This window comes from Microchirus variegatus (assembly GCF_963457635.1).
Source record: "Microchirus variegatus genome assembly, chromosome: 3".
NCBI classification, from domain to species: domain Eukaryota; kingdom Metazoa; phylum Chordata; class Actinopteri; order Pleuronectiformes; family Soleidae; genus Microchirus; species Microchirus variegatus.
The window spans coordinates 33,009,029-33,028,082 of NC_139804.1; the positions used below are offsets into that span (position 1 = coordinate 33,009,029).

Below are 19,054 nucleotides of genomic sequence, written 5' to 3' on the forward strand. Positions count from 1 at the left end.
AAGATCCACTGAATGCATCTCTAAAGATTAACACTCTGCATCGCTCAAGCTAGCTCTCATGCACTGTATTTCATCAAAGGGTCTTTAAACTGCTGTTGTTGTTAGTAACCACAGGAAAAAAATAACAAGCGTAACACTATATAGACGCGTATATAGCCTTGACCCATTATTTGCGTTCGGCATGGCTGTGGAGCCTCTATGGAGAGCGGTGGCACTTTTTAAATTTTGAACAAAGTTTACATAACATGTTATTCCTTCCAATAGATATGAATATCCACTGCACCTGCACACACACATACGCGATGACATTATTATTATTACACTCCCCATTAATCATCACCGGTGAAAAACCCGAAAATACTTTCGCATGCCGCTTCTCAGACGCTTTGGTTTCCCCCAGGAGATCATTTTAGTTTGTGTTTTCACAGCAAAACTTGAGGTTAAGTAGTTAACTCCACAGTAATTCATTTAGACACAGTGATGGCCTTCTAGGCTGTATATTTTGAACTTGAACAAGATTATTTGGTTTGAATTTGTTTATTTAAAAGCATATTTGCAGAACATAAATAAGGCACACTGTACATGTTCAGTAGACTTATTGTTTGTTAGCAGATGTAATGAAATTCACAAGGTCCACTGAATGCATCTCTAAAGATCAACACTCTGCATTGCTCACACTAACTCCCAAGCGCTGGATTTTGTCTCGTAGTGTCTTTAAACTGTTGTTTTTGTTAGTAACCACTGGGAGAAAATTACGTAACACTATATAGACACGTTTGTAGCCTTGACAGGAGCTGAAACTAACGTTTATTTTCATAATCGATTAATAGTTCACACTGTACTTAACAAGCTAAACACATTTAGTCTAGACGATTGCTGTGTCACTTCTATACGCTCAGAGTCGCACAGCACGGCCATTTTTGGGCACAGGACGGTGACTTTGCCGGGGTCTAAGACTGAGATTCCATATTGCCGGCGTCTGTAGTTTGTTGCAAAGTCTCTATGAATGAACTGATAAATATTTATAGAGTCTGGAGGTAAACATTAACACTCAGAGCAGCACAGGGATCCATCAGTGGGTGCTCTTGAGAGCAGTGTTCTGTTCAATCAACACCTTTGCCTTTCACCCTTACACACACACACACACACTTTTATTCACACACATACACCAATAAAGTGATAAATTCCAAACACCATGATATACCGCAGCTAAGGCGGTGATGTGGCTCTGAGTCACTTGGTAACACCCACCTGACACACACACACACACACACACACACACACACACACACACACCTCCGCAAACACACAACTCCACACACTCACACATGGTCAGAAAGACACACACATGCACCTGACGTGGTGTTTGATGGAGTTAGACGCCATGGCAACAGAGCTGTGACTCTTGCTGTCCTGTGAGTGGACTGGTGCTGTGGAGGAGGGAGGGAGGGAGGTGAGGTGGAGCAGCTAACCCTGCTTCTTTTTTGTTTGTTTATATCTGTAGCTTTCACTACAACTTTTGTCTGGATCTGAGGTTTTGTTAGTTTGTAATAGAAACAAGAAGAGAGGTCAGGTTTAAACTATACCAGAACACCACATCAGATAATGTGAGATAAGAGCCAATCCTTCTGATTCGTAACAGCTGCAAACCATTTCTATGGCTTCTTATTTGTTGACACATAATAGTTTTATCTTCCTTTTCTTTGACGCTCAGCATTTCCTCGCTCCAGTCCCAAACAAAAATGGTTCAACCCCTCTTCTTCTTCTTCTTCTTCTTTTTTTTTTTCCAGTTTCTTTTTAAACCCTCTTCAATTTTATTGTCATTGCAGTCCTGGGTCCTGCTATATGGAGGTATAATAGCGCCAATGGCAGGCAGAGGTATGGAATGATAAGGGCAGGCAGGTGGACACGTCTCACCAACTGCATCTTTATGAGATTTACTGGCTGCAGATACAGATGGCGGGGAGACAGGGAGGGGCATGAGAGGTAGAGGGTGTTGCTGGAACAGTGCAGGTGAACTGCTTTTTCAAAACCTCATCGTCCGCATTATGAGTGTAAAAACGGTGCGAACGTGGCTGTTGACGGTAGAAGTTTGTCTGAGTTAAGTCCCTCTCCCTCTCCTCTCCTCCCTCTTTTGCATACGGTCCAAGCGTGAGCTGTGAAAGGTGAACTTGCAGCGCCGGCGTGGATAAATTATGTGTGACATGTTTAGCTGCGCTGCCTTATATGGAGAGCGGTGTATTTGAATACAGTAGGGCTCTGCCAGGAGAGAAGGAAGGGAGAGAGGGAGAAAAGGAGCGACGGAGTGAAGGACGGCGAGGGAAGGAGGAGGAAGAGGAGGAGGAGGAGGGGAAAAAAGAGGCAGGGGAGGGAGAAAGCAAAGGAAAAGGGAGGGAGGGAGGGAGGGAGGGAGGGGAAGTGATGAAGGGAGTGAAAGAGAGGAGTGCCGCGAAGCAAACATGAGGTTTTCACTTTCCATTCTCCTCTCAGCAGCAGTCAGATGAGTCCTTGCAGAGATACAGTAAGTCATTTACTCTGTCTGAGCGTGCATGTGTGTGTGTGTGTGTGTGTGTGTATGACTTTGTGCTTGTTTAGAGATTAGAGTTGTTAGAGCTGCTTCGTCCTGCCACAGAGCTCTTAAAATGTCTATTACCCATCAAGATGTCAACTTGGGTGAGTGACTGCTTGTAAGTGCAGTTTGTGTGTGTGTGTGTATGCAAATGGCCATGGTGTGTGATTGTTATTGTGTGGTACTTTGAGGCAGAACAGTTTTAATGTGGAAAAAGCGCTGAGCAGACGTAATAATGGGCAACGTTGGTGTTTTATGCTCCGCAGAGTAGACACACACACACCTGGGTGAAGCCACTAAAAAGGTGATTAACACCATTCCCCTTGCCAATGGTTGATCTGTCCTGTGTTTTTTTATTTTTTTTACCCCTGCATCACCTGTGTGTGTGAATTGTACAACAACATCTTGCATCTTTTGCTTTCCTTCAGTTCATCATGAGATGATGCAATTGACAAAAACTGAGCGTTCTCCCAACTTTAAAAAAAAAAAAAAAAGAACCAATTGCTCCAAACCTTTTTGTGCAAACAGCTACGCTAACATCTGTGCACGTCGCTGTGTTGCTGTGCCAGGAGTGATACAACTCCATGACGGAATTAGCATGTACACCCAGTTCTTAACATTCGCGCTGATGTTGAATGGAGCCAAAGGCAATAAAAAAACCTGCAAAGTCATTTGACTCTGGATCACGTCCCGGTAAAAATTCATTCCCAGTGGTGAAAAAAACCTGTTTAAACCTGGGATTAAACTTCTTCTTTTCCTTTTTTTTTTTATACCAGTGGAATGGAATGGAGTGACACTAAAGCTAAATATGCACTCAAGTTTCCAGATGAATGAATGAAAAAACACACAAAATATTAACGAAAATAAGTGGGAAAAAGTGATGTCCATGGTGCTGTTATGTTTCTCTGTCTGAGACATGGATTTGATGGAACGAGTGCAAAGAGCTGCACTTAACACATGAGTGTAATTTAAAAAGTGGATACGACAGTAATAGACTTAACCTTCAAGACTCTCTGTATTGACATTCTTTTAATAGAAACTTTGCAGCAATTTTACGACTACACATTTTACAGATCCTGTCTCATTTAGGATTTTTTGTGATTTACCGTATCCTCCGACCTGCTGTTTGTTGTAATAATCACTGCATCCATCTATGCTTTTCCCTGTTATTTTTGGCACACGGCCTCCACCTCACGCCCACTAATCTCTCCACGTCTGCCTCTCTTCACACTTTTACTTCCTCGCCCCTCTCTCCGCCTTTGTCTCCCTCCCTGCAGCTCTCTGTCTTTTCTCTCTCTCCCCCCCAACACCACCACCACCACCAGCCCCTCTGCCGCCGTTTTATGGCTCACTCTCCGTTTCTCTTTCAGCGTCTGACTCTCAGTGGGTTGAAAGAGCTTCACTGCAGATCAGAGCAGGCAGATCTACAAGGTCATTAGAGTATAGAACAGTGAGAGCACAGACGCACTCGAATACATAGTTAATTTCAGAGCACACGCCTCTGAATGTGCGGGAGAAGAAAAGGCTCTAACGGAGGGGGAGAGCGACTGGGCGAGGAGGCACGGCTACCTCCAAATGACTATTAATTTTATATGAGGATATGAAAAATTAGTTTTGTTTTTTTTTGGGTGAATTTGAGCTCTCTTTTTGTTCATTCCCCACCTTTTGTGATTCATCCTTCAACTAATCTGTCCTTCAGAAGTGATGTAATCGCCGTGCTGTCCTCAGCAGTCTCAGGATAGCCTGTCGAATACAGATGAGCAACGACGATGTTTGTGTGTGTGTGTGTGTGTGTTTATGCATAATGACACGAGCGCATCCTCGCCCTGATTTACATGATTCAATTATGAAGAAAATATAGACATATAGGGCGCGTATGGTGCTGTGATCAAGGTGACGGCAGCAGAACGTGACTGGATATGACTTTGAGTCCCACGTGTCAGGAACTCGACAAAGCACATAAGTAGCAGATACAGTAAGACGGTCCACTCAGACAAATGGCTGAGGGAGTCCTACGAGGCCGTGTTGGCGAGTGGCAGAGTCACAGTGAGTCAGTCAGTGGTGTATGATTGCTGTTTTCCCTGCTGCCGTCTGCAGAGCTGTCACTGGACCAATGCACACGAGTGAAAGATGTAATCTATAGTAAATACAGTTGGCTCCGCGGACGAGCCCTGTGATTTCCGTAGATTAGAGTGTCAAACTGAATCACTGGTCATAGACAGTTGAAGAGTACAGATTATCCCTTGTTTGGCCAAGTGGCTGCTCCGATGACTGGTTTTTTTTTTTGGGGGGGGGGGGGGGGTTCTCTGGTTCTATGATTCAGAAAAGTGATATTCTCATTTTGGAAGGGGAACATCCACTCCATTGGCATTTCCTGATTTCAAAATAGCAGGCTGCAGAATGTGAGACCAAATCATTCGTATGAATCGTCGTTGTCCTCTGCACTCTGCAATCTTTCACGACAACTGTGTTATTAAGCTTTTTCAGACGCCCACCTTCTACTCGCCGGTCATTTTCGCCCATCAAGGAATATCCACTGTCCAAGTTTGTCGTGTAAATTGTTCTTTTATTGCATCTGTCTCTCTCTCTCTGAAAGTGCTCCTTCTCTCACTCGACTCCCGGCTCATTATATTCTGAATATGTCCGCTCAGTCTGTCTGTCTGTCTGAGGCCGTGCCACCTGTGCCCCTCACCTGTCTACCTGTCTGTCACTCTTTTTTTTTGTCTTTGTCATCCCCTGCTTCACCTCTGAGCCTGTGCTGTCTGTCTGTCTGTCTGTCTGTCTGCACGTGAGAGACGAAAGAGAGACACGGTTAAAGTAAATGGGAGAGACGTGGTAAATTTGCACAAGGGAGCCCAGACTTTCAGTGGCATCTGTCTGCCTCTGTTTCCACCTGTGATATCTATATCTCCTGCACCTCCCCATTCTGTCACTCACTGTCTGTGCCTCACCCTGCATGTCTTTCTGTCTGTCCGTCAGTCAGTCTGTGCTATAGCGTCTCTCTCCCTCTCATAATTGTTCCACCTACACACACTCACACACGTTTGCGCAGCCATTCTTGTTCGGAAACGGCGTCGAGTTCCGTTCATTTAGGACTTGGGTCTGACCAAAGCCTCTAATATCGAACCTTAACCAATTTTTATACACGTCTTACCTCTAATCTTATGTTATGAGATTCTGCCTCAATATGACTCATGAGGACGACTGTGTGTAAAAGTCAGTATTTACGCACACACACACACGCAGCTCCTCCATTGCTATTCCTGAGAGGAGCAGACTGGTCTGGCAGTGGGTTGCTTTATGTCCATGAACTCAGTGACTCCCTCTCTGCCACTGCATTACACCACACTGGCACCACCATATGCTGCAGTGACTATAAAAGTAACAAGTAGCTGAATGGATGAACACAATGTATATGCATTTGTGCACGTACATATTATATATATTTGACTTTGTAATTAAACACATGTCCTGTCACGTCCATATTGGCGTGGGAGTGGAGCAAAAACTGCCCCGCAGCCCTATCTGTGTGCGCGTCGGGCTGTTTAAACACTTGCACTGATATCACTGTGCAGACAACAGCTTGCACACGTGCCACTTGACTGCCCTCGTCGTCTCTCCTCCCCTCTGTTTGTCTTACAGCTGAAGGAGGGAGCCGCACGCCGCGTGTGTGTTAATGTGTGCGTTTCAGAGACGCTCGATGCCGCGCTTAAGCGTACGTCTTACTCATACGGTTTTTTTTCTGTGCGTCCTGAATAACAATGCTCCGACTGACCTTCCGCTCCTCTCTGTAATTGTGTATCCTCTGTGGATGATGCAGATCTGTTGTCTCATGGTTTGTGGTCAACGCTGATGATGTGCGTCTGTGTGTGTGTGTGTGTGTGTGTGTGTGTGCGTCACAGGCGAGGAAACGGGAGGAAGTCTGAGATTGCACTGATGGCACAATATGTGGAAAGAGCCTCGTCATTGGATTAGCATTTCAGAATGATTAGCTGTCGGCCGGTGACTTTTGGATCAAATCTCAAGCTTGAATTGTAGAGACGGAGCAGTTTTTGCTAGGATTCATGTGTGACTTTACCCTTTGACAAGGCATTTCAGTACATATGGTAGCAGTGTATACATTTATGGAGGTTAACTTCATTATCTTTGGCCGTAATGTCTTTATTATTCATTGTCATGGGACCTAATGAACCGCCTTGCTTCCACTAGTTTTTTGTTAACTTCTTGGCTGTTACAATCCCCTCCCTCATCCCCTTCATCACCTGACAAATTAATTTGGTGTGAAAGGGCATTTATTGACCAACAAGTATTATTATTTTTATTCAACCTAAGTTTCCAGAACTGAATTTGCTCACACAAGTAGGTCCAGTAACTCTTTCACTGACAGCAGCTTTAAATATGATGTTATTACAACATTTTTGGAAGTCGGCCAGTTACTTAACCCACAGTAATTAGATCATATTTTTACATGTTTATTCAAGGTCTTTGTTCAATAACATCGCTTCAATGGCAACTTTAAGTGAGACCACTGTCGACGAACATCTGCATATGAGATAGAGAGAAAAAGCTCATGATAGAATAATGTGATTAAGTTCTAAACTGTAAAAGCAGCATGCCATAATGAAGCTAATTGAAAGAGCACTTTGTTTCCATCAAGGCAACAAATATTTCCTTTTGTTGCATTTATTTAAACCCCCACTTTCATGTTGGCCTTTATACTCTGGCATTTATATCAATTTGTCTGCCCTTGTTCTAAGTTAAATCAAATTGGTGCACTAAGAAAACATTAAAAATGTGTAATTTTAACAAGTAACGTGAGCGAGATTTGTCCTAATTTACCTGTAGGGAAGCTGTGACTGGGAAAGGGAAATCATAATCATTGTGGGTCACTATTGCACCACCCTGACTAGCTGCTTCTGCCTCATTAGTGAGGCTGTATAGGAGTCCAGAGGGTGATACTGTTTGGATTTTACATCAGGCATTTGAAACCCTTTTATGATCTCACGCATTAACCGCCTTTGTCATCAGACTGCATCTGACACCGTCTTCCACTTTACCCGTGCATTAACATGGTTTTCGTCGTTGCCTTGGCGATGATGACCTTGCAGCACATTACTGTGGTACTGCAGCATAAGGTGTTGCGTTAACAAGAGGGGGGGGGGGGGGGGTTCTGGGCTGAGACAGTGGTCGGAAAAAAACAAAAAAAAAATGAGGACAGCTACTATTAAAAGATGAGCCACGTTCACAGTTGTTTATGTCACATGATACTTGGAGTGCAACTTAGCAGCAGGCGAGCAGATTGCTAAAAGCAAAGGCAGGAGCAGGGGAGAGAGAAAGAGCATATATGGAAGACGGCAAAGCTAATAAGCAGAAGAGAAGGGGAACAGGTGGGGATCAGAGAAATGGAGAGAGAGAGATGGAAAAATGTCTAGATAGTGTCACATTGAAGGGCTGACATCTCCCTACGTTTCCTGTGACTCCTCCTCTTCCATACCTGCCAATAATCACCTTGTTTTAACTCCTTCAATGCCAGACACCAATTTATGTCTCTTACCTCATGTATGCCTATGTATTGGACCTTTTTCCTTGTCCCAGTATACAAGCACCCCTAGTGGGCTATCACTTTTTGTTAGTATTAGCAGTTAGTTAGGCCCCGTCCCATTTCTCCCCCTTAAAATTTCCACTTGGTTTGGAGTGCCCTCAACCATTAATCCCCCTCGTCGAGGGAAGTGGCTTCCCTATGGAATTGGGACACCACTATATGCAAATTAGCGTAGTGAACGTAACGAAGGTGCTAACCTAGGTCACATGTTGACAATTCTACCGGTGGAGCGCGCTACTAATTTTCATTCAGGAAAAAGGCCGGCGGATCCAGCTGTTGTGTTGGCTGTTTGTTTTTCTCCGTCAACTCCGATATCTCTCCGTACTTGTAAACGCTATATAACGAATTCCAAGTCCAGGGTATACGTGTTCGCCGGTGCACACATCCAAAACACTGACAAAACTACCCAGATGTAGCAGAACTAGCTAGCTAGCTAGCGGCTATTTGCCCAGTGCTTCATGACAGGCATACTCTCTCGAAGCACTCGGCAAATAGCCGCTAGCTTTGTTAGCTAGTTACATTGTAACATGCTTATTTGCGAAAATATATTACAACGAAAATGTTCCTCAGCAGATGTGGCCACCATCTTTGTTGGAAAAAAATCAGCCGGTTGGCTGAATTCGCAAAGCATCATGGGTAATTTCACTTCGTTTTAAGCCCGCATCAGAGCTCAATACATTTTGAGGGTTGATTATAAGGGCAAAATCGCACTGCCCCTTACTCCCCTCTACACAAGAATGCACAAAATTTAGGGTTAGGGCAAAACATTTAGGGTTAGGGGAGGTATTGGGACGAGGCCTTAGTATTACAATTATTTAAGCTCATCGAGCTCATCATGGTGAATTTCACCATGCTTTTGTCGCTGTTTTATTATTCTATGTACCAGCTTCTTCTATTAATTACAGTTATTAGCTCAACTCCCAATGGCATTACCCCCCCCCCCCCCCCCCTCCCCTCACCTCGTCCTCTCTGTTGCCCCTATCAGTAAAAAGGGCAGCACAGGTCATATATAAATGATATCCTGGTCAGCTGGTGATGCGGTGTAATACGAGGCGTCCAGCATCTGCTTTTTACTGCTGCAGTCAGCGCCCTTTAACCTCTCACATTACTGCATTTCCCTCCTTCCTCCCTCCCTTCCTTTCTTTCTTATTTGCTTTTTTGCAAGTTGCACCACCAATAATTTCTCAAAGCCTGCATAAACGTGCCGCTTAATTGCATTTCAATTGAACTACAACGCCGTCCGTGTTGCTAATCAACTCGTGAGGTTAATGATGGTCTATTAATTACTTAATTATGAATGTATCTGATCAAGACATTACAAATTATTTCCCTTTTGTTTGTCTAATTTATTTGGACCTCACACACTGTATAGTACCCATTAGAGAGTACACATCAACCGAAGCTCGAACATAAATAATCGGCAGAAGAAGTCAATGGGACTGGAACAAATGTGAAGCGGAGGACATCATGATGATGTTCCTTATGGATCACTGATTTTTCAGTGTCTCCAACAGCCTGGAAAAATCATTTAAATAATAAATAAATAAATAAATACTCCTTACTGAACTGGTGGAAAGTTATGGTATTGGATTTGTTATGGTATCAAAGATATTGTATTTTATTGTTTTGGAAATACGCTTGTTCTTTGCACACCCTGATTTGTTCTTTGCGCTGTGGTTTTAATGTTTGCAGGTGTGCCTTAGGAAGCTGCCCGCTGAATTGGCTACTTTTTGTCTTGGCGCTCAATAGACCGAAAGTCGTCCCGGGTTCGAAGTCGCTGTCCGTCTGGAACTCGATTCCCAGGTTTTCCCCCATCGACATCCGACAAAGTAATTCTAAATATCTAATGTTGGTCAGATTATAAACATTAGATATTTGATGTCAACGGAGAACGAGTTCCAGACAGATAGCGACTTCCAACCTGTGACGACTTCCGGTCTATTGAGCTGCCGCTCCAAAACTCGGTAGCCAATCAGCAGGCAGCTTCCAAAGGCCTAAAGATTAAATTGATATTTACCTCCGCCAAGGAGGTTATGTTTGTTTTACGAGTTTGTTTGTTTGTATGTCATTTTGGGCGTGATTCGTAGATGCTATCACTGGTTACAACACTCTCTGTCTGATGATTACAATACTGTTGATGGTTAATCGTCGACCATGATGTCCCTGCAGTATATATACTCTAATGGAGAGAGCATAAAAAAAACTGATTCATCGCCCTGACAGAATTTTAGGAATGTCTCAAGTGTCAACTTTCAGTCTAAACAAACAAAAGACAGCAACTCCAAAGGCTCTTTTAACAGGTCAGAGTTTACACTGCGACTGTCTCGGGGGGAATTTCTTCCTACTCTCCAGAAGGTTATGATCATTCTTCATTTATTTGATTTAACCTTTATTTTTACCAGGATAAAATCCCATTGAGATTTGCAAAGTCTCTTTTCCAAGGCCCCAAGAGTCAGCAGCAACAAACACACACACATCAACAAAGACGAATTGTCCAAATCACAATAAGACAATAACAGACATTAGAGAGACAGAAAACTGAAAGCAGTGACGGACAAAGACATTCCAGAGAAAACCAGATTTTGTACTTGTGCTTCTTGGTCCTCAGTCGCTCTCTTGTTTCAAAGGTCAGCCATGGAAATCAAACATTCAGGAGCTTGTTTTCTTGCTTTCTTTTTTTTTCTTCACCTTCACTCACAGTTTTTTTTCTTCTCTGGAAGCCATTCAAGGTGAACAAATGTTTCCTATCTCTGGCCCCTGCTCACTCCATTTCTCCTCTCATTATTTCTCCCCCTCTCTCTCTCTCTGTGTGTGTGTGTGTGTGTGTGTGTGTTGCTCTCAGACACAGAGATGAACGTGGCTTTCATTAACCAGTGTGTGATTCCACGTGGCTTCAACTAAGCTCCGCACTTCAATACATCAACATACGCAGCTGCACGAAGCAGCCACGCTACCGTATGTTGTCCCTATCTGTCATTCTCCACTCAGTTATAGACTATTAAAACCATTATTTAATGGCCTTTTACCACATGACATTTATGTTTTAATTCATGCAGTTGCTGTATATCCACAGTGGATGACTCTTGACTTACTTTGTTGATAGTCTTACTTTCCCCCCACAGCACCAGGAGCATTAAATATTTAGCACTTTGTGTATTATACAACGACAGACAGACGGATGACTCAGATGGACTGGAGCACTGAGGACTGGATTACAGCACAGATTTTTCCAGTGCATTTATCCTGTGAGTGTGTGTGTGAGTGTGTGTGTGTGTGTGTGTAACTGGGTTGCTGTATCTCAGCAGCAGCTTTCCTGGATAGCTGTCATATAGGCATTTAAGTTCAGGTGGAGGAGTGACACCGTGCACTGGCACCAGATCAGGTGGTAAATGTATGCGCTATACTTTTTTATATACTTTATCGTAGTTTTTATTTTATTTTTTTTAATCATAGTCTGCACGCACATGTGTGTGTGTTGTTGGGGGGTTATGTAATTGGGGGTGCATAATATCCCCTTCTCCCCCTCTCTCCACTCCAACTTATTACCTCGGTTGATCTGATGGTGTAATAATATCTCCTGCCTCAGGCTACGGGAAATGGCCACATGCATTATTCACATATGCTAAGATACTTATTGATGACTCCTTTATTTATATATTTCCTCAACCCCAGAGTCATTTCTCAACATTTTGTGTCCCCTTACATGATGTGATCCACTTTTGACACGAGCCTCACTCATGCACTCTCAAGTTTTCAAACGTGTTGCATTTCTTTGACACTCATTTTCACACGAGATACATCTGTGTTGATGGGAACTATATAGCTAATAATGCATGAGTGTGGAGCCCCCGTTTATTAAATCTACTTTGTTTGATGTTAAATTAATGGCTGCTCATTTTGTTATAGCTGTTTCCACTTGAATAACAGCATGACATTTGCTTAGGGCTAAGTTTCTCTACTCTGTGTTGTCTTTCATCTTGATGCTTTGATCGGACCAAACAAAGTTGAATAATACAATGCAATTTAAATTGAGAATGTTAAAAATATGATGCCGACAGTGTGTTTTTAAAATTAAGCTACCATTATACAACTTTTTGTACACCTGACTTTTTCATTAAGATGAAAATCTAGGTGCACCCAAATTTTACGACCACAATTTTAAGGGTTGCCTTGTCGTCATATACTATATACAGTACATTCATACTGTAAATGACTGTAAACAGGAATAAGGTGGAGGCTTTTTGGCTTAGTTTAACAATAAAAGGAGCAGAAAATGTGCTTTTGCCCATTTTTTTCCAGAATAACTTTCAATATCGGGCATTTATTTACAATTTACAGCGTGTTAAAATACTGTTTTAACAATTGGAAATGAAGAAAAACCCAAAAAAGGTTTATTTAGAAAAACACTGCAGTTTTACATGTACAACAGATTTTGAAATTTGAACAGTACAAATCTTTGTCAATGTGGAAAAACAGGATGGAACAAATTACGTACAGGCATTTTCCCAACTCTCTCCTTTCTGGTGACAGAAGCTGATTTGCGGTCTTCCTCCAACAGTGCGAGTGAAATTACCGTAAAAAACACATTTTGGTTTTGAATTGCAGCTTCTTACGAAACTTAAGGGACAGGAAATGACATCAGCCACAGAGGCTACTGGGAGCTAACAGCAGTTAGCATTTGTAAAAGTGATCATTTGCAGGCTCTAGCAGGCACATTGTCTCCACTGGACAGATACATCCTCTGAGGTTGGAAGTTTGCGTAGGACTCTGTGCTGCACTGTGGTGCCAAGAATAGAACATTTAGTGGACTTCCGGTTTTCAGATACCGTTGCCCTCGCCAGCACTCTTGCGTGTTTTACGGACAAAGCGGAGCTCCGCGAGACAACAATTCCAGGAATTTAGCGCATTGTGACGTCCCAATGAGTGCGGACGTCAGCATCGCATGTTTTATCTCCTGTACTTAGACTGAGGAGGACCACAAACAGATGAGTGAGTCATCTTTTTTCACACTTTGGGGACTGTTAGGACCTCCAGAGTCCCAAATATAAGGATTTAAGGATTTGATTTAAAAAGTTGATTTTGCATAATATGGGACCTTTAAAGGGCTCAGAGGAAAATTGAGTACAGCACATAACCAGTGTAGTTGTCAGTTATTTCGTACAACGTCTGAACTTTCTGTTACAAAATGTGTCAACATATGGCACAGTTGTTGCCCCTTGGTTCCAACACACCTGACAGCAGGTATATTGTCCTCCACGGCCATTTCACGTCATCAGCTGGTGGCCCATCTCATCCTGCATTTGCCCCAACCTTCTCTGCCTGGTGAGCCTCAGGTTCTTCTGCAGGCTAATGATAGGTTTCCGTGCCGATTAGACTCATGCTGCTGTGTGTTTCTATCTTGTGTAGTGGTTTGTTCATCTGGTCCGTGGGTTCAGTGGTAATTGCCTGACACTTTTGGCGGGATCTTCGCTATTCTCTGTTGAGCCCTCTCTGTTTTATTCCCCTCTCTGATCTCCACTGTTGAGTGCTGTCTTCTTGTTCACCTTCGCTCCAGACTTGATGCCCCTTTGTAGCATGAGGTTTATCTGTGTGTCTGTGTACTTTGGCTGAGTCTCGTTATACATAGATTTACCAAATAATATATGGTTTGACTCTTTGGCTTTAAACTGGTCAGCACAAGCCCACAAGTACCCTCTGACAAATAATAGAGCACCTATGCCTTCACTACTTTTTCCTCAACTCGGGAACAAAATGCTTCTAGTAGCCTGCCAGACTTTAAAAGGGTTCCAGTTCTTTGGCTGCAGTTGGGATTAGTTAAACAACAACAGGCGATCCTATTTCTGGGGCTTGTTCTTTCTGGTCACCTACATTGCCCAATAACCTCTCTGTCCACTATTCTTGCGCTTTCTGTGAAGGTTGACCGACAATCTTTGAGGCTAAATTGCCTCAAAGATTGTCGGTCAACCTTCACAGAAACTCTGAATCAGCCAACAATTCATAACAACTAAGAGCAGCTAACAAACATTGTTTGTGATCTAATCATGTGTTAAATTCTAAATATAACCCATTACAATGAAAGTATAGATACAGGGTCTATTGAAGCGTGTTTTTCTGTTCACTCTGAAACTTCATGATACAATTCAAATCAAGTATATACACAATGAAAGGATTTCTCTCTCTTCACTGCGATTGTTTTGTGCGGTGAAAAGCTGTATTGTGGGATCGATTGTTTTTATGTATTTTGGTATCTCTGTGCTTTGCAAATTGAGCTGCTGTGGCACAGAAGACACAAAAAAAACTTTTAGATATTAATCTAACAATAAAAGTATTATCCTGACATCGTGCCTCCTTTGGTGTTTTGGTAGTACAATGTGTGCATATTCCATAACGAATAATTGAAGGGGTTAATAAACAATAGTTTGTTAATCATAATTGCAGATTACTTAATCTACAGAATATCTATCTGTAAAGCAAGTTGCGTCTGTGTATCCGTCTGTTTGTCTGTGACAGGCATATCTCGCTGACCGTTACTCAGATCACCCCAAATCTTTGATATGGGTTGAGCATGGTCCGGTGATGTGCATCCTTGATTTTCAAATTTTTTGGAGGAATTAAAATTTTTCGCTGATTTATCACTAGCGAGGCTACGATTAGCATTAGCACAGGGCTAACATAATACAAACACTGTGCACCCTCATTCGGCGCAAATGTTTAAGTTTTAGCATTAGCGTAGCTAGCTGTTGTGGTGTGGCTGACAAAACAGAATTCAAGCCTGTGTTTCCTCCTTTCCTTTGAAATGACTTTTTTTTTTACTAATCTGCTGTGATTTGTGATGTGACTTGAGTGTTTTATTTGTTGGTGTTTGGCGTGCATGCGTCTCCTTTGTTAATTAATCCCCATTGCATTCGTAGCCTTGGGTTTTTTTCCTTTTCAAATTCCAGAGCGTTGTGTTCATATTCTTGTTTTTCTTGTTTACTCGTGTGTTTGGAATTCATTACTGTTTTCTTTGGATTTAACGTTCATCAAACATCTCATAAACCCTGTGTAACACACACACTGAGCAAAGATACATAAGAAAGTTCAGTGACACTGTGGCACATGAAAGCCTTCACAGCCTGCTCTGAGATAATAAACACACCTGATAATGGATGAAGTGAATCGCATAATTGCATAGACAAAGAAACAGTATTTATCCATTTAATCCGTGGAAAAATAAACATCACTGTTGGCCATGATACTTAATAGGTAAAATGGATTGCTGCTTTCCAAATTGAAACATGTAATTGCTCTGTCACACATTTGAGATGAAGGACTGAAAGACTGTTTACCCCTTGAACCCAAGTTCAAAAACTCAGACTTTCCTTCAAGGAAAACAATTGTTTACCGTCTCTGTGATGATAACCATTTCTGCAGTCTCTGTCTTACCAAAGTAGTTTATCCGTGTATTCAGTGGTAAGTTTAGGAAAACCTTCATGAGTTTATGGACAATAAGCTCGTTTATCCTTCCACTGCGGGTGTGTTTTGCATATCCACGTCTCGCTGCCTTGGCTAAGCTTATTATCGTGACAAGCTGAAACAAAGGTTGCACTTTATGCAGCATAGCCGTTCTCCTTAAATTGATTTGAATCTTCAAAATAGTCCAGACTCACTGTTCACTGTTGGCAGAGTCACATCCTGGACAGACAGGTGATACTGACGTCTTCATTCTCTGCTGCAACAACAACATTCTCTTAGGTTATGTACTGTACATCATACTATACACAGGTAGGATATGAACTAATAAGGAACAATTAGTATAATTATTTAAAATGTTTGAACATGACGAGGGAGGTCGACACTAGAGCTGAAACTATTAATCGATTACTAAATCGTCAACTATTTTGATCATCAAGCTTTTTACATTATTGAAACAAGATTTCTGATTGTTTCAGCTTCTTCATTGTGAATATTTTCTGGTTTCTAATATGTGATTGGTCAAAGTCTCCATCTATGGGCTGGATTTTACGAAGGATAATAAGGGATTTATTGATAAGTAATACCAAAAAATACCCAGTAGTCAACACCTGTAAACAAGCTCCATACACTCTTAGAAATAAGGGTTCCAAAAGGGTCCTTCTACAAGGGTTCTACCTGGAACCATTTTCTTCTGAAAAACCCTTTCCCGAAGAAAGGGTTTTTCAAGGGTTCTTGGTAACACTAATGGTTCCAGTAAGAACCATTTTGATCCAGAGAACCCTTTAAAACCCCTTTCCTGAATAAAGGATTTTAAAAGGGTTCTTGGTGGAACCCTCCAAAAGGGTTCCAGGTGGAACCTTTATAAAAAAGGTTCTACCTGGAGCCAAAAAGGGTTCTCCTATGAGGCCAAGCCGAAGAACCTATACAGTTCTACTTAGCACTTTGATTTCTAAGAGTGTATCATTGTTTTTTGCACACCTTTATTTTCAACAAAGGTACTAATAACAGAGTTGTTACTTCTTCTGTCTGGATATCACATTTATATATTCATATTGTTGTCGTGTAATAGGATAGACAAACATTTTACCTCTGTTAAACACTGATCTGACACAGTGTGAATATATGAGTACATACGAGAATATCCCATTATTGATAAGTCACCGATCAATACTTTAATACACAAACATTCCCACATTTCTCATTGATACCGATGTAAAAGTACTTTGTTGTTCGTTTTCATGGCCACAGACATAAATTGCATCTATTTCATACTTGTATACACCAGAGAGATTAAGTAATCCCTTTGTGAGATTGCTTTATTTTCCATGCACTTTATTTAAGCTGAGATATCTTTTTCAATGTTGCTCTTCATTTTTAAAGGAAACTATCATAGCACACAGTTGCACTGGACATTTCTTAATTTACTTTTTGTACAACATATAAAGTATTTTTTTTCTCTCTTTCTTTCTTCACTGTTGTCCTTTGAAATAAATTGTCTGCGCTTGAATGAATGAGCTTTACTGTTAGCGAGATGGTGTTTTGATTTGATTTTCTAGCTGAGAGCCTGGCAGTCTCCGTGCTGCGAGGGCTACTATGAGAGAGGATGATGAAGTAAATGAATGGGGTAACATATTTGAATGAAAGTGTGTGTGTGTGTGTGTGTGTGTGTGTGTGTGTGTGTGTGTGTGTGTGTGTATATGACTCTAAATGTGTGCCTGTGTTGATGTGCTCCACTGAAACTGTTCCCCCTCCTTCCATAGAGAGAAGTGCCTTCTTTCGCTGACCCCTGGGGCTGTTTGGCTCCACTGAAGCCACCTCTGCTGCCTCTGTGCCTCTCCGGGTCTGCCAGAGTTTGCCAGCCACCCCAGGAGCACCAGGACTGCCAACCCTACCCACTGAGCGAGTCTCCACACCACTGACATCTCCCTTCTCCATCCCCTGCTCCCTCTGCCCAGCCAGACCATTCGCCATCCATGTCAATCAGCCCTCTACTCTGGAAGTCAGCCACTCCCACCTCCTCTGCAGACAGCTTTTATCAGATCCTGTGAGCGGAAGGAGATTGTCCTCCCCCCCTTGGTGTCCCGGCTACCTACTCCACCTCCTCCTTGTCTTTCTCCTCCTCCTTCTCCTCCTTCCTTCTCTCCTCCAGCCCCGCATCATTTCATCATGGGCCGACTCGATCGATAATGCGTTTCGCCATTCATCTCGACTGACAGCTCAGCCGTGGAGCGAGGCGAGAGGACTGGTGTGTGTGTGAGAGAGAGGGAAAGAGAGAGAGAGAAAGGAAGGAAGAGAGAAGACGAGAGAGCTAGATTGAAAGGCAAACGTCTGTGGCCGCCACCAGCCTCGTCCCTGGGTGACAGGAAGTGAAGGATTTTTTTTATTACAGCCACAAACACACTGTCAGTGTTGGCTGCAGGTGGTAGTGGAGTCAAGGCCTCACCTTAGAACCACACCCGCAGGACAAAACCCCCTAAACCTGGATGTTTTCCCGGGTTATTTACTTCATTCATTCTTCTCGCTTGTCAAAGTGTCGTTAAAAAACGAACAGACGCACACATAATTGCATTTGCTGGATATCCGTTGCTCTTAATTGACCCCCTACCATTTGGTCCGAGATGGCGGTGAATGTGACACCGATCCGGGACACAAAGTGGCTGACGCTGGAGGTCTGTCGGGAATTCCAGAGAGGAACGTGTTCGCGACCGGACAGCGAGTGCAAGTTTGCCCACCCTGCCAAGAGCTGTCAAGTGGAAAACGGCAGAGTCATTGCCTGTTTTGACTCGCTCAAGGTGAGTATGACAAACACCTGTGATAATCATTCATCACTTCCCTGTCTTCTTCTTCTCGAGGTTCGTCTCATCACGTTAAAAGCTTTACTTTGGGAGATTAAAGATGCAGGATTCAGGCCTTGATACAGTAATGATCAGGAAAACCTGCATCACCTAAGTGTGTGTGTGTGTGTGCGCGTGTTGGTAGGCTGAGACGTGGCCAAAATCACATTAACATCTGTGAGTTAGACTCAGAGTTTCCTTCACTAACACACAACTGTAGCAAAGGTCCGTCCGTTGGCACCTCGCTGAAGTTTCAGTCAGACAGAATGGGAAATGTAAAAGTAGGACAGCATACTGTGCATTTCATGTTTGTATGTGAGTCTGCAAGTGATTTGTCTGTGTGTTATTTTGAGGTCATACAGCGCAGTGGGGTGTTCTCAGAAGACTCTATAATTTACTCTCTATTTTTGCCCTGGCACTGAGACAACACACTCCCACTATGCAGCTCCTCGCGCTCTCTCACAGATGGGGGGGGTGGGGATATAAGACTGCAGAGAAGTTGGGAAGAGTGAGGAAAATAAAAGGGACCATGCAGGACATTGTAAGAGAAAATTGTATTAAGGGATTATGTAGAGAACACTGCATATTCATTGT

At 42.7% G+C, this 19,054-nt stretch overlaps 2 protein-coding genes across 6 annotated transcripts in view; one reads left to right on the forward strand and one right to left on the reverse strand.

Moving 5' to 3' along the window:
• LOC310925106 (succinate receptor 1-like) overlaps positions 1-17,597 on the reverse strand; it is a gene marked incomplete at both ends in the record, with an annotated part of 40,209 nt that extends 22,612 nt beyond the window's left edge. The window contains one exon of the mRNA XM_083886976.1: positions 17,411-17,597. Coding sequence (XP_083743102.1) covers positions 17,411-17,597 — 187 coding nt within the window. The remainder of the gene's footprint in view (positions 1-17,410) is intronic.
• LOC310924773 (muscleblind-like protein 1) overlaps positions 1-19,054 on the forward strand; it is a 78,267-nt gene that overhangs the window by 2,715 nt on the left and 56,498 nt on the right. For 2 of the 5 annotated variants that reach the window (XM_083886602.1, XM_083886606.1), the window contains exons 1-2: positions 2,419-2,521; positions 17,387-18,418. In XM_083886602.1, coding sequence (XP_083742728.1) covers positions 18,245-18,418 — 174 coding nt within the window. In that variant the 5' untranslated portion in view covers positions 2,419-2,521; positions 17,387-18,244. Of the gene's footprint in view, positions 1-2,418; positions 2,522-11,293; positions 11,417-11,444; positions 11,563-17,386; positions 18,419-19,054 lie in introns of those variants that run through there. The other 3 variants (XM_083886603.1, XM_083886605.1, XM_083886604.1) reach the window with 3 other exon arrangements.